The 14,488-nt window shown below is 53.2% G+C and overlaps 1 protein-coding gene across 2 annotated transcripts in view; it reads left to right on the top strand.

Moving 5' to 3' along the window:
- Positions 1-5,282: 5,282 nt before the first annotated feature.
- Stard10 (StAR related lipid transfer domain containing 10) overlaps positions 5,283-14,488 on the top strand; it is a 29,836-nt gene continuing 20,630 nt past the window's right edge. Inside the window, exons 1-3 of one of the 2 annotated variants that reach the window (XM_005074016.4) lie at positions 5,283-5,417; positions 9,296-9,392; positions 9,755-10,074. In XM_005074016.4, coding sequence (XP_005074073.2) covers positions 5,415-5,417; positions 9,296-9,392; positions 9,755-10,074 — 420 coding nt within the window. In that variant the 5' untranslated portion in view covers positions 5,283-5,414. Of the gene's footprint in view, positions 5,418-9,295; positions 9,393-9,435; positions 9,591-9,754; positions 10,075-14,488 lie in introns of those variants that run through there. The other variant, XM_013116346.3, reaches the window with a different exon arrangement.

Below are 14,488 nucleotides of genomic sequence, written 5' to 3'. Positions count from 1 at the left end.
GCCCCCAAGGCTCCTAGGGAGAAGTACAGCGCCCAAGCTCCTGCGCTCCTGTTTCGGCGCTCATTCCCGCCGCGGTAGTTGAGTTGGTGCCCGACGCTTCGTTGCGTCTTGCTGTTCCATGGCTGTGAAGACGCCTAGACCAGCAGGAAGCCTCAAGAGACCGCGGTAGCACAGCGGCCAAACACTAAGCGGCTCCGGCGTCGCTTCTAGTATCCCCGGGCTCCGGGCGTGCTAGGTGAAAAGCGTATGTGCAACTGCGGGCCTCGCGGCCTAGGTAAACACCAAAAGGCGCCTGCGCGGTGGGATTTCCTCCTGTTAGAAGCGCGCGGGGGAGGGCGCCCGAGCAAAGATAACTGCAATGAATACAAACAGAACTGCCCTCTATCCGTCCTTTTATTGTCTGCAAAACACAGTCCCCTCGTTTCCTTGATCCTCACACAGGACTTTTGCAAAGAACATAAAGAACCAGAGAAGGATTCCAGAGCTAGTCTACTTTTGACTTGCTGTGTGACCTTGGGTAAATTGCTTCCTCGGGAACCTAAGCTTTCTAACATTTATAGAGGGAACCAGCCTGTTGGGAGGGTCAAATGAGATCCAAAGGTGTAAATGACTTTACAGACTCCCAAGCTGTGTGTAAAGGCGGAAGATTATTATAGTCATTTGACTGCAGGCAGAGAGACACATTCCTCTTTCTGCAAATAGCAAAGCTAAGGGCACCACAGAGGCCTGGAGCTAGCACAGGTCACTGTGTGAGCAAGGGCTAGATCCCAGCCTGTCTGCCTTTGGCCTGGAGCTCTTCCTCGGACCCCAAGCAATAGTGTCTTTGTTGGATGTTGGAACAAACCCACCTATTCCAGAAAGCCTTGGAGGATCAAGGTTCGGCTTCTGACCCAATTCGTTCTGATGAAGAAGGCCCAGCTCCACTGAGTTGACCAACTGTCTCAGAAAGCAGAGGAGGGTCTGAACATGTAGTTAAATGAGGTGACACCATGACAGACATACCATGCAACGCACAGGACCAGTGAGCTTTTCTCTGTGCCTTGTAGCAATAGGCTTTATGCATCTGTTTGTGGAGTGCTCTCCTCCTTCTTCAGGGTCTCTACAGAACCCTGGCTGTCCTGGATTGCACTATGTAGGCTTAACTGGCCTTGAACTCACTGCCTCTGGCTCCAAGTGCTCGGATTAAAGGCGCGTGTGCCACAACCACCACTGCCGCTGGGCTTGGATTTCATTTTGGAGACAGTGTATTGTTATGTAGCCCAGACTTGAAGTGACCCTCCCTTCTGGGCCTCCAGAGTGCTGTGTGGGCCACCTTAGAAAAGGACTCATTTAAGGGCACACAGGTTGGGACAGAATTGGACCAGGATGGAGATCTTTCCATTACATGACAGTGACCAATCATCTTCATCAAACATTTATGGAGTATCTAATATAAACTCCGAGAGGAGCTTTCTTAGAACCAATGGAAGCCAGAGTTGCAGTCAGTCCTGGGTTTTCAATTAGCCCTCACAGTGTCAATACTATGACCTTGACTAAGTCACTGCCTCCCTTTTATGGCTCCAGTTTTCTCTAAAATGGAGGTGGTAAGCATTATCCTGGGCTATCTGGAAGGCTAACTATAAATTAAATGAGTTGTAACCTGTCCAGTACAAAGAACAGCACCAGGCATGTGGTAAGTAATAACTGCTGGCTATCCCTGCTTCCGGGAAAGACAGGTTGAAACAGGCTACAGCCAGACAGCAGCCCCAGGGTTTGTCCATCTCCTCCAAACTCCCCCTACATGCCCCTGTGATGCCAACATATCTGAAAGTGACGTGGGGGCCAGGCTCTGGTGACCTCTGGCCCAGGGAAAGAGATGTTTGCAGCATCGACACCCATGCATGCATCTGCTCTTCCCACATCCTGCAGCCCAGGGTGAAGCCGATTCTTGTTCCAGGTTGCACATTATAGCTCTCATCATACTGAAACCAGACCGTGGGCTCATTCTAGTTCCTTTAGAGTGTGGGGGAGTGAGGGGTCTTCCTCCATGAAGGACAGAAGTCTAGATTTTTGGCCTCCTGTGCTTTCTTTGAATGGAGCAGGTTTTGGTGGCCAGAGGAGGTCCTAAATGACAGACAGGACCCACCCACCAGACATTAGAAACTACATCCCTGGCCCACCCGGCTTGAAGGTTGGGTGGAGGCCTGACCCAGTGGTAATTTCTACTTTGCTCTAAGCCTTTAAAAGTAATGGTTCACACTCCTTATTTAGTGGCGGAAAGAAAAGTGCAGTAAAGCCAGAGGGAGGGAGTCCGGTGAAAAACAGACCTCCTGCCTTCAGGTGTGGGCTGTGTCTCGAAGCCAGATGGGAGGGGGCAGGGCTGGGTTCCAGCCCTTCTCCCCTGCGAGAGAGCCCCCAAGATAGCAGCCAGCCCAGGGGCTCTGGTTGGGGAAGAGGAAGTTGGGAAGACAGTAGGGTTGGAGTGTAGGATCTGGTCAGAGGTGTCCGGAGCAATTCAAGCAAGGGGGAGTAGGGAGCCCTTCTTAGTCTGGGGTTCCTGCAGGGTTTGGGGCCTGTGTTCTTCACTCTGTGGCAGCGGAGGATATAAAAATACCGTGGGAGCACACTCCTGGAGGAGGGAGCCAAGCAGATTCAGAAGTGAGTCACAGAACCAAACCCTAAATTTAGAAGGTGCTGAAGGAGACAGCCTCCCCCAGGGAGGACATGGTGATGCCCGCTGACCCAGGACTCCAGAAACTTGGGGTAGGAAGAGCCCCCCCCCCAGGCAGCAATGTCCCATAGCAGCTGAGCCTACTGTAGTAGGCCTGTTCTCGGACTAGATTTTTGATCCCAGAATGAAGTTTGGCCTAGAACCTCATTCCCACAGCAGAGCTCAGGGAGAGGCCCACCCACACCAGCCCTTCACTCAGGTTGACATGTCTCAGCATGTCTCAGCCTTGTGAATAGGAAGGGCCAGGCTCCCTGTCCCCTGCTGGCAGGCACTGTGTGCTCACAAAGAGGTCATGCCACCGAAGGAAGCTTTCCAAATGGTGCACAGCCAGGCCACTGGCAGCTCTTCTCGGAACCGAGGATGAAGGTGGGGGACAACATGCCATCATCCAAAGTGCGTCTGAGAACTCATTCTGGTCAGGACACTGCTCAGCAACACCCTCCACTGTAATAATGTAAATCTCATCAGTCTGCAGTCTTAGAGGCAAGCCAGTCTAGACATACTGAGGTCAATTAAACTGTTTTGGATCCTAGCACTGAGTGTCGAGGTCTTGACCCAGACAGCTTGGCTCCCTTGCCCAAGTCACTTTTCTGGACTGCTAAGCGGGGTGTGTCACTCCATCTGCAAGTCTCCTTACCCATCATCCCCAATCTATCCTCTAGTTCCTGTGCCCTTGATTCTGGGGACTGCCTTTCTAGGCTTTAGGCTTCTGCTGCCCAGGGCATCCCCAGCCTCTGTGAAGAGGGAACCCTGTCCCCTCAATGAAGGACTTCTTCACAGTGGATAAGTCCCGAAGGTCTCAGTCTTTGGGGACTCTCATGATTTAAGAGAATAGTAGATAAGAGGTACAGCAAAAGAATCTAACAGAACCAAGGGAGTGATTCCCCCACCCTCCCACCTCAAAAAGGACTCTAGAGCCTGGATGGCCACCACAGCCCTGTGCTGGGACCCTGCTGGCAAGATCCTGATGTCTGCAGGAACTCAGTTTGATTGATAGCTGGGTCGATGTAGCCTTCTAGAAGCCCTTGAATTTCCTGTTAGAGGCACCAGATCCATTTGCTGACTCCAAGCCCTCCCCTGGGGTCTGTGCTCAGGCTAGGTGGTGAGGGGGTATCTGGGAATAGGTTGTCTAGTCTTTCTGCCAGGGTGGGCAATAGCTTTTGGTGCTCTGGCCACAGTGGCCCCTTTCACAGCCCACACAGTTCCTTTTTTTTTTTCTTTAATCTCAAAGTTGGATGGACCCTGAGGGACCTGAGCAGGACAGTCATCACCATGTAGAACTAGAGTAGCCTCTGGGGCATGGCCAGGGTGATACTATGAGTGTAACGGTAGCCTGACTTTCCATATCCAGGGAGCCTTGAGTTAAGGAACATATTGTTGATTCTGCTTCTTTTTTTGGGAGGGGGGGGTTTCAAGACAGGGTTTCTCTGTGGCTTTGGAGGCTGTCCTGGAACTAGCTCTTGTAGACCAGCCTGGTCTTGAACTCACAGAGATCTGCCTGCCTCTGCCTGTGATTAAAGGCATGAGCCACCACCACTGCCCGGCTGATTCTACGTCTTGTTGAACTTCATTTTCCTTGCTGTGAAAGGAGCTAAAAGTCCCTGTCTAAGGATCAGCCTCTGGTTGTTGTGGAGTTGAGACAAGATGAGTCTAAGACCTAACCTGGTCTGGTGCCTTCTCACATGTGTAGGGTGTGCAGAGCCGTGTGCACCATTGCCACTTGGATGCAGTGTGTATATTTAACCAACATAGTAGGTGTCTGAACTCACTGTAAATCACTGTGTAGGTGCAAACTTTTCAGATTTAGCAAACATTTGGGGTGTATTAGTTGTAAAAATTATTTGGTATGTGTGTGTGTGTGTGTCTGTCTGTCTGTCTTTCTGTCTCTGTGTGCTTTCTTGAGATAGGGCCTCACTAAATAGCTCTGGCTGGCCTAGAGCTTACTATGGAGACAGTCTGGCCTCAAATTCACAGAGATCTTCCTGCCTCTGCCTCTGCCTCTGGGGAGCTGAGACTAAAGGCATGAGCCATCACACCCAATTTGGTTGAGTGTCTGAAATTCAAATTTCACTAGGCATCCTGCATTTTTCACCTGGCACCTTCACTCTGATACTGTATGTAATCGTACATGTTCATGCCCTTGTGTCAGGCTGGCCATGTATGTGACTGAGATGATGCATCTCTGTGCGGAACCTGGATGGGACAGCAAGTGACAATATATGGCTGTGACAGTGTCTTCATGAATGAGGATGTGGGTAACCTTAAGTGACTGGCTTGGTGACTGTGGCTTCCTCAGGGCAGTTTTGTGCTGTTTGCTCAGTGAGGCCCAGCGGTGCCACGAGACCCACCCTGAGTAAACACTTAGATCCGGACCTCGTGGGGCTTGCATACAGCTCCTGTTGTCACTGTAATAGGACAGGGCCCTCTCAAGGCCAAGCCCACTTTGGAGGCCTGAAAGTATTCTGACCTGAGGGCCTGGGTGTGGAACCACCTCGCTGTTCCATTTCCTGGTGACATCACACAAGTGACCGTCTGATCTAGAACAGTGGTTTCAGGGCACTATCATGTTGCCCTAGACAACTTCTTAGACAACAGTCTCCACCCTAGTGGAAGACAGGGTTACCCCAGGAGGAAGGTGGGGAAAAGGGGCCCGTGGGGGGAGGTAATTTATCATCCAAAGGCCTCCGTCTGTCTGTCTGGCTAGATGGTGAGTAGGGGGTGGGCACTTACTTCAAGTCAAGGCTGAGTGTGGGTGATTCATCTCTGTAATCCTATCATTTGGGGGGCTGAGGCAGGACTGCCTCAACTTCTGCTGGACTACAGAGTTAGATCATGTCCACACAAACAAAAGCAGAGTGGCAGGCATTGTGTGTTTGTGTGTAGGGTAATTGTTAAAGTAATAACTTAAAGTTGTTGAGGTCCCCACAAGTAGAAAGGATGGTATGCAACTGGAGTGGGGCAAGTTCAGACTTGGAGTCGGGAGAACCGGGTCCTTTTTTCCCATTGTTTTGTGTAGCCTACCTAGGCTAGCTTCAAACTGCCTGTGTAGGTGAGGATGACTTTGAATTCCTTTTGAACCTCCTACCTCTGCCTTGAAAGTGCTAGGATTGCAAACATATTCCACCATACCCAGCTTCTGGGGTTTTATTCCCTATGGCCCCTGCTCTCTGGGCCTTGGTGATTCTACTTGTCAGGGTGGGTCCAGATGATATCGGTCTGAGTGTCTTTAGAACTGGTACAGGGGCTGGGGGCATTAGGAAGCAGGTAAAGGGGTAGCTCTGGCAGGATCTGCATGGCCCCTGCACCAACAGCTGTCTGGCATAAACCTTGATGAGGTACTGAGGGTCTCCTTAAGCACTTGCCCTCTTTATGAGGGTGCATGTGAGGCCCAGGCTTGCTGGGTGCCTGCCTGGGCCTTGAGTCCTCCCATTTCCTGAGCCTCTGTTTGCTGATGACTCTCATATAAACTCTCATCTTTCTACCCCCATGGCAGCTGTTCAGTGCAAGCTTTTTGGAGCTGCGAGCCATAAAGGAGCCAGGCCAGCCTCTAACATGTAACTTACAGAGGCGACTTACCCACCCTCTGTAGAGGGCCATCACTCTGGGCACTGACTGGGCACAGCAGGCATCTTGTTTGCCAATCTTTGCACTTTTTAATCCTGCACCAGAATCTACCACACCATGATATTTCCTTAATCTTTTGTTTGCCTTTTTGTTTTATCAGAACCAAAGTTTTGGACAATATGTTCTTCTCTGTTCTACCCCTCTTCCAGTGTATTTCTGGTTACTTATCCAGGGGTGAAAGACATATACAAGTCTTCACTGTAGTAATTCTCAGGAGTTAATGTTCCAGATGGGAAATGCACTGAGAGGAGGGAGGGAGGGAGGGAGGGAGGGAGAGAGAGAGAGAGAGAGAGAGAGAGAGAGAGAGAGAGAGAGAGAGAGAGAGAGAGAGAGCTGCTTCCAGTCACACATGTAGGAAATGGTACTGTTAGGGCTTGAACCCAGGCTGTGGGAAGCAGGTGGCTGGGCCATCATGTCCAGACTCTTCTGCCAGGCTTGTTCCCTATCTCCTTGGCTTTCCCCTTTTGTCCCTCTGCCTAAGGTGTGGTGCAATAGGATTTGAGGCTACTCTGTCATGTTGAAGAGGTTGTCAAGAACCTCAAAGCCAGGGATGACTAAATTCCTGTGTTGGTGGGGGAAGACATGCATGGGAAAGTTAACCAGTAAGATGAGTGACATCCTTCTGCTCATCTACCAGCAGTCCACCTGCTATTATAGACCCTCAAGGCACAGAAGATTTGCTCTTAATCTAGGTTATATGAGTGACAGCTTAGCTTCTGTCATCTGTCCCTCACTAGTTGGCTGTCTTCACCTCAGACTTGCACTGTAGGGCTAGGGAGGTTCTTTTGTAAGTTTGCCCTCACAGCCACTGCCTAATCTCACCCCAGCCTTATCTCCCCACCACCCCAGACTGGAAGCGGGCATGAGAGGTTTAGTACCCTGCAATCTGCCCAGAAGTATGTTACTGGGGCCCAAAAAGCCATCAGGCAACTGCTGCCATTTCTCTACCTCATGGTCAATCCCTGAGGATCCAGGTCACAAAGCAGGCTTTGACTTTGCTGGAGTCCTCTTTGGGCCTCCCACCAGCCTGGGAGCGCTGGTACCACAAACACATTGAGGCTTGAGGAGGGTAGACTTGGGCAGAGAAGGTTCAGACACTCAGTGCCTGAGGCCTCCCAAAGTCCAAAACCAGCCCCCAATGCCACCTACTCATCCCCAGGCACTTAAAGAGTGGGTTTAGAGGACGTGTTTGTGTAATTAGCTGATGCTACCTCCCTCGCTTCAGATGGGAGGCCTGGGTATCTGAGGTCATTGCACAGGTCTGACGGGGACCTGCTTGCTCCCAATTAATCTTATTTGTGGAACTAACAGTTAAACCTAGAGTTGTACCACCAAGTTAGAACCTCCACCCTGATTATTATTATTTATTTATTTACTTATTTTCATTTGAGGGAAGGTCTTACTTTGTTGCCTGCACTTGTTTGGAACTCTGTATGTAGCCCAGGAAAGCCTTGAACTTTGTGTCTTCCTGCCTCAGTCTCCCAAGTAGCTGGGACTATAGGCCTGTGCCACCACACCCAGATTCCTGCTCATTTAAAAAACTGCACTATTTACAACCATTCCAGAGCCCTGAGCACCTCAGGGAAAAAAAAAAAAAAAAGAACAAAACCCACATCTATTTGTGAACGCACAGTGCTGACTCCTTAGCTTTCTCTTAACGCCTGTAAGAAAAGAACTCTGCATGGTGAAGCTAGGAGGTGACTTCCGAGGGCCCAGGGAAGGAATGCGAAGGGCGCAGCAAGGAGTCCTGGGTGGCAGAAGCTTAATGACCTGGCTCCCGTGGGGACAGCCATTAGCTCACTCCAGCACTAGGTCAATGGTGGTCACTTACTCCTTTTAGCAGCTTATCCAGAGGGGCAAGCGCAGCAAAGGCCTTCCCTGCTCTCCTGTGGCTCAGGACCAGTGACAGGAACAGCCTTTCACACTCCTACTGGCCTGGCCCTGGAAAAATTGAGTCCCTGGCTTCAGTTCACACCCAGTAGATGGGGCAGAACTGACCCAAGGACCCAGCAGGCCCTGGGCTCCCAGGATGGAGGAGTGGGCAGAGGAGTTAGCAGCCAGACCTTACACCAGACTATAGAGTGGGGCTTTGGGCCACTCTGTTCTGCAGGGGGAGGGATAGGAGAGCTCCAGGGATCTGGGGCCCTGTGCTTTTGAGAGCCGGTGTAGTCTATGGGATGAGCGCTAAAGAGGGTGGATGCTGAGAACTAAGTAGGGACTGTAGGGGGGTCTTGGTTCAGGTCCTATTTCTCAGGCCAGAGTGAGACTGATGTGGAAATTTTGCCAAATTCTGGCCAGCCTGTGAACCTTGAGCCTTTTAAGTTGGATCAACTTCTGGCTGGGGTTGCACACCCTACTGGGAGTGGAGTTGGGTGTGTGGAGGCTTATAATGCTCTTGGTTGTTGGGGGTTGCAAGCTGTGGCCTTCCTAAGTTATTCAGGGGCTGCCATCCCTCGTCCTACTAGTCTCTCGATTGTCATGGGTGTGTGTGTGTGTGTGTGTGTGTGTGTGTGTGTGTGTGTGTGTGAGTGTGAACAGACTGTCGTAGAAGCATGTACCTGGAAGGGTGGGAGCAGGGAGGAGAGAAGCGCCTCACAGTTAACTTCCAGAATCCCTCTCTGCCGCTTGTTCTTACTCTGAGAGCCCATGTTACTTTGCTACTTCGCTACAGCGGCTACTGCTCAAGGGTTCCCAGTCCTCAGCTGGTCTACAACCCCTCCCGGACCTTGCCCCTTCCCCGGGGCTCACGGGGGCGGGCGCTAGGACCCGGCGGGGCGGGGCGGGGCGGGGCTCGGTGCTCCCGCAGCTCTTACCTCCGCAGCCTGGAAAATACCGAGCGAGGAGAGCGGAGCCCCGGAGCCCCGAGCCTAGCGGGGAGGGAGGAAGGCAGAGGGGGCGCGCGGGGCGGGGGGCGCGGGGCGGGGCAGGGCCGGCGGCGGGACCCACTGCTCCTCCCCCTAGGGCCCCCGCGCGGCCCCCGGTCGCCCGGGCAGCAGCGGCGGCGGCGGAGGAGCTCGCACCCCGGCCCCGGCGGGCCCCGGCAGAGAAGCCCGCACAGGTGAGACTCGGCCACCACGCCCCGCCCCCACCGTGGCCCCGCGCGGCTCGCTGCCGAGTTAGTTGAGCGAGTCCGGCCAGCGCCGCGCGGGGACTCCGTGCCAGACCCGCACCTGCGATCCCCAGGGTCCTGCTCCGCTCCCACGGGCTCCTGCACCCGCTACGCAGCAACCCCACGGCCGCTCCAGGGAAGTGTAAGGTCGGTCCTTGTGGGAGGGTGGCTCTAGTGACTGTCCTGTGCCGGTCTACTGTCGCCCCGTGGCCAGCACCTGCCCTTCTCTAGCTGTCCGCTGGCCCGGGACCCCGGGTAGCCCCACCCGCACCCCCAGCGCACTGACTCTGGTCCCCAAACCGGTCTTGCAGGTCCCAGGAAGGTGGCGTCAGCATCTGCAGCCGCGTCGACGTTGTCGGAGCCTCCGCGGAGGACCCAGGAGAGTCGGGCTAGGACCAGGGCCCCGGGCCTCCCCACGCTCCCTATGGAGAAGCCAGCTGCCTCAACGGAATCCCAAGGGCCTCGGCCCGCCTTGGGCCGCGAAAGTGTCCAGGTGCCCGATGACCAGGACTTTCGCAGCTTCCGGTCAGAGTGTGAGGCCGAGGTGGGCTGGAACCTGACCTACAGCAAGGCCGGCGTGGCTGTGTGGGTGCAGGCTGTGGAGATGGATCGGACTCTGCACAAGATCAAGGTAGGGTTGCCCTATGGTAGCTGCAGCCTCCTCGGCTCCCTAACACTTTTCGCAGGAGTCTTCTTGTCCTGACTCAGGCCAGGGACCCACAGCATTACACACATGGGCTAACTGAGGCCCAGATAGGGCTTGTGGATATGACTTACCTGGCTCACTGCGCTCTAACCCAGGCATGCCTGACTGTTTGGGTGATGTAGGTGGTGGCCAGGCCCACTTAGGGGGAATAGTTTCTCTCAGGGATATCTCTTCCAGAGTAGCTTCCACTTGGATCCCCAGCTTGATTCACTAGCCAGGAGAATGGCCCCTTTGCTCCTTCACTGGTTCTCTAGCCTGAGATGGGTTTTTCTGCTCTCCTCTCTGCACTCTTGGGTGCCAAGGATGAGATTCCTTCCTGCTTGATCCCTCCAGTCCTCCCTGTCCCTGCCACCAGCCTCAGTCTCCAGCAGGCCTTGGGCTCCCTTCCCTGAGCCACAGGGAAGTGAGTGAGCTAGGGGAGGCAGGGACTCAGGGCCACGGGAAAACAGTTCGGAAAGCAGTTGTCCTCAGCCGCTCTGCTGCCATCTCCCCTCCTCCCAGTCCCATGATTCTCCTCTCTGTCGCGACAGGACAGGCTTAGGGTTTGATGGGCAGAGATCCTGGTCTAGGGGCCCCAGGAGCTGTCCCCCACACATGTGGTTTTGTTGTGAGTGCCACATTTCAGGGTGTGAACTTCCCTTTAGAAGGTTCCTGAAAGGCCATTCCTTTGCACCGTTCAGCTGCTCTGGGTCAGGCCGAGATGCATTCTTGTTCTTAGAGGTCAGGGCACTGGACTTAACAGGCTCTCTCCTGCCTAGGGCTGGTCTGTGACTCCTGTCCTCACACCAGAGCCTGAGGTGCTGGCCTTTCCCCTGTGGCCCTCTGCTTTGCTGCCTTGCTTTAATCATTTACAGTTTTATCCACCTGTCCCCTCACGATTGGCCTGCTCTTCTTCCTGCTGTCCCTTTGGCCTCTGTGACTGTCTCTGTATGCCCTGGCCAACTGACTTCCTCTGGGTTTCTGTGCATACCTCCTTCCTCCGAGCCCCTGCCCAGCCGTAAAGACCCTGGAATGGAGCTTCTCCAGGGCCTAGCCTAGGTCCGAGCCTGGTTGGTGTGGGGGGAGGCAGTTAGTAGGTCAACATGTTGCTGCCTGCATGCAGGCTTCTCCCACAGCATCCAGGACAGTGATGCTGGGAAAGGCAGACATAGGAACAAAGTGAAAGGTGGTGGACTCTGACTGAGAAAGGCTTAAAACCAGCGGTACGCAGGGCTGGGAAGTATGACTTCCTTACAGGGCTGGCTCTCTAGGGAGTGTGTGTGTGTGTGTGTGTGTGTGTGTGTGTGTGTGTGTGTGTGTGTGTGTGAGTGTATGGGGGGGTGGGTACGCCTACCTTTTGTCAATAGGGCGGAGCTGCCTCCTCCATCTGGCTTGGTTAATGAATAAACCCAGCCTTGCCTAGGACCGGAGTTGGCAGGTATAGGGACCAAGCTGCCTCAAACAGACTCCTGTGGCTAGATCAGACTTGAGCATGGAAAATATTTGAAAAAGCTGTGGCGTCATGGGCTTCTGGGAAGGACATATGTTTTCTCCAACATACATGTTGCAGTGCTTCACCTGCTGAGCAGAGGCTGGGGTACCAGACAGACCTTTGTACAATCCGCTTTGTAATCCCATCCTCCTACAGTGGGGTGCAGGTTGGATCTGAGGACCAGAGAATGCCAGGGGCCAGCATGTAGTCACATGGCTAAGTCCCAAGAGAGAGCTTAGAGCGTCTCTTGATGGGTTAGCCCCCAAGTCTAATCTTATCTCTAATTCTTCTTCCAGGCTGTCTCAGACCCATTTCCCACTGCAGAACCTAGGCTCAGGGGAGACTGACACCTTAGTTATGGCTAAGCCACCCCTGCCTGCCCCTCCCAGCACAGCAGATGGAACTCTGGAAGATGAGCAGAAGTCTCTGAGCTTCCTGTCCCTAGATTCCAGGACTTCCAGTTGCCACACAGTTAATCCTGTTTCTGATAAGCACCCTGCTCTTGGCCATGCATTTTCTCTTGGTTATCTGATTTAGCCTCAGGCCAGTCCTAGGGAGTCATCAGTTTGTCTCTGCTACTAAGAAATGCGGACCAAAAGAAGGGGCACCCTGCAACCCAGGCAAGAGTGCAACCCAGGGCAGCATGCTCCAGAGTGACGAACTCGCATCTTAGGCAACTCTGACCTTCAACCCCATCAATAACTCTTTGAAGATCTGAAGGACATGATGTTCTCATCATCCCATTCTTGTTTGATGGATGACAAAGCTGAGGCCCAGAGGGGTGAGTGACTGTTGCCAAGGCCAGGTAGAAGCCAGAGACCCAGGAATCACTGGGTCACTTCAGGAGGCTGGGACTCATCTCCTGTTTTTGTTGAGATGTTTGTCCCCTGCCCTGCTCCAGGGCATGCCCTGTACTCTGTGATTGTGTGTGTGTAGGGGATGGTGCCTTCCTATTTACTTGATCGATTTTATCCTGCTCTTCTCCCTGTATCTGTGTCCAAAGGTCCCTGGAAGCCACCATGGCTCTGGACCTAGCAATCAGAGCCAGGACAGAGGAAAAGGGTTGATAGAGGCTACCTACTCTTTTCCTCCCTCCTGGCCTCTGGCCTGGCCTGGCTTCGGGCCTGCACTGGGCTCTGGGTAGTGGACAGAAGGCAGACAGTGTTGCCTGCAAGTCTAGGCGTGGTGCCGGGGCAGATGCCGAACATGGAACCCAGACACAAGGCAGAGGACTGCTTAGAACCTGCTTCCCCTCACTGGGAGAAACAAAACATTTCTTGGCCATTCAGGAAACCATCAAGTCTGGCATCCTTTTGCTGTATGTGACCGAGGCACATCCCTTTCATTCTCTGGGCTGTCTGGTCATCTGCCATTGGACCTTCCTGACTTGAAGGACCTCTGAACTCGATGGCTGGAACATGGGCGAGAGATGAGGGGCAGCCCTGGCGGTTATGCTCTGGATGACTCGTGCTCAGGTCTTCTGATGCCTACTGTGTTGGGAGGAGGAAGGAGAAGAAGAGGACTCCTGGATTCTTCTGGTGCCTACTGCACCAGGAGGAGGAGGAGGACTCCTGGATTCTTCCTAATGCTTTCAGACCTTATTGGAGAAAGGGAAGACAATCCTAAGTGGGTCCAGGCCTATTGTACAAGACATATGTTTGTGAGCAAGCACAGAGTCTAATAGGAACCAGCACCTGTGACAAGAACAGACTGGTGTTAGAGGCTCTGGGGGCTTGGAGTTAGAGCAGGTGTGAGAGAGTTCTTGAGGGTGTATGTCCGAGGACCTCTGGTTGCTGGAAACTGGATAATGGGGACCTGTCTGCTGTAGTCCTTCCCTCTCCTTTGGAGGAAGCTCTTGTTATCCCCTTCTGGACCTGGCTCACTGTCCATCTGCCCCATGCCACAGGCACCTGGGGGAACAGTCTCTCAAAACAATATCCAAAGGTTCCCATCTCATGAGCACTACATTCTCCTGTGACATATGGGGCTTACTCAGGGATCTCTGAAGACCTTGTTACTCTTTTTTTTTTCTCCAGACAGGGTTTCTCTGTGGCTTTGGAGGCTGTCCTGGAACTAGCTCTTGTAGACCAGACTGGCCTCAAACTCACAGAGATCCACCTCCCAAGTGCTGGGATTGAAGGCATTCACCACCAACGCCTGGTTGACCTTCTTACTCTTAAGAGTCTGAGACTCTAAGCTGCCCTGGGAAAGACAAGGGGTTAGGTGCATAAGGCCAGGGCTGCTGCCTATTTTATTTAATTTTATTTTATTTGTCTTAGTGAGTCTGCCATTGTCTGGTAGGGTTGGACTCATCAATCCAATGGGACAGATGTGGAAAAATGGAGGCTCAGAACAGGAGTTCACTGTGCAAGACCCAACAGTTAGAAGTGGCTGAAACTGGATCAGAACCTAGGTCCTGTCTCCCCCCCCCATGCACACACAAAGCTGTCTTCTCTCTGCCCTTTGGCCGGGCTCTCAGTCCTGTTGGGCCTTTCTGTCTCCAGAACCCCATGGAGACTCACCCTCTGTCCTTGGGTCTCTCTCAGTGCTGTGTCATTGTGAGAGGACACCTTGGAGGGGACCCAACTGGGTAAGAGTCCACTTCTCACTATGTGATCTGAGGGGTCATTTCACCTTTCTGGGTCTGTTTTCTTATCTGTAGCGGCAAGGGTGGGAGCTCATAGGGTTTTAGGAACTGTGGAGCTCTGGGTCCTGGCTTGACCTCAGGCTCTCTAGGGTCAGTTAGCTCATCTCTGCAGGATGTCTCTGGACAGGTGGTTTGTAGAGGCGGTCCTAACCTTAGGCCAGGGAAGGTGATGAGACTTCACGGCAGGGCATGGGATAAGGATGGTCAATTAAGGCCTTGGT

This window comes from Mesocricetus auratus, unplaced genomic scaffold (genome assembly GCF_017639785.1).
Source record: "Mesocricetus auratus isolate SY011 unplaced genomic scaffold, BCM_Maur_2.0 Super-Scaffold_4256, whole genome shotgun sequence".
Classification (NCBI taxonomy): Eukaryota; Metazoa; Chordata; class Mammalia; order Rodentia; family Cricetidae; genus Mesocricetus; species Mesocricetus auratus.
The sequence above is the reverse complement of the archived record's forward strand: the minus strand, read 5'-3'. Positions and strand labels throughout refer to the sequence as shown.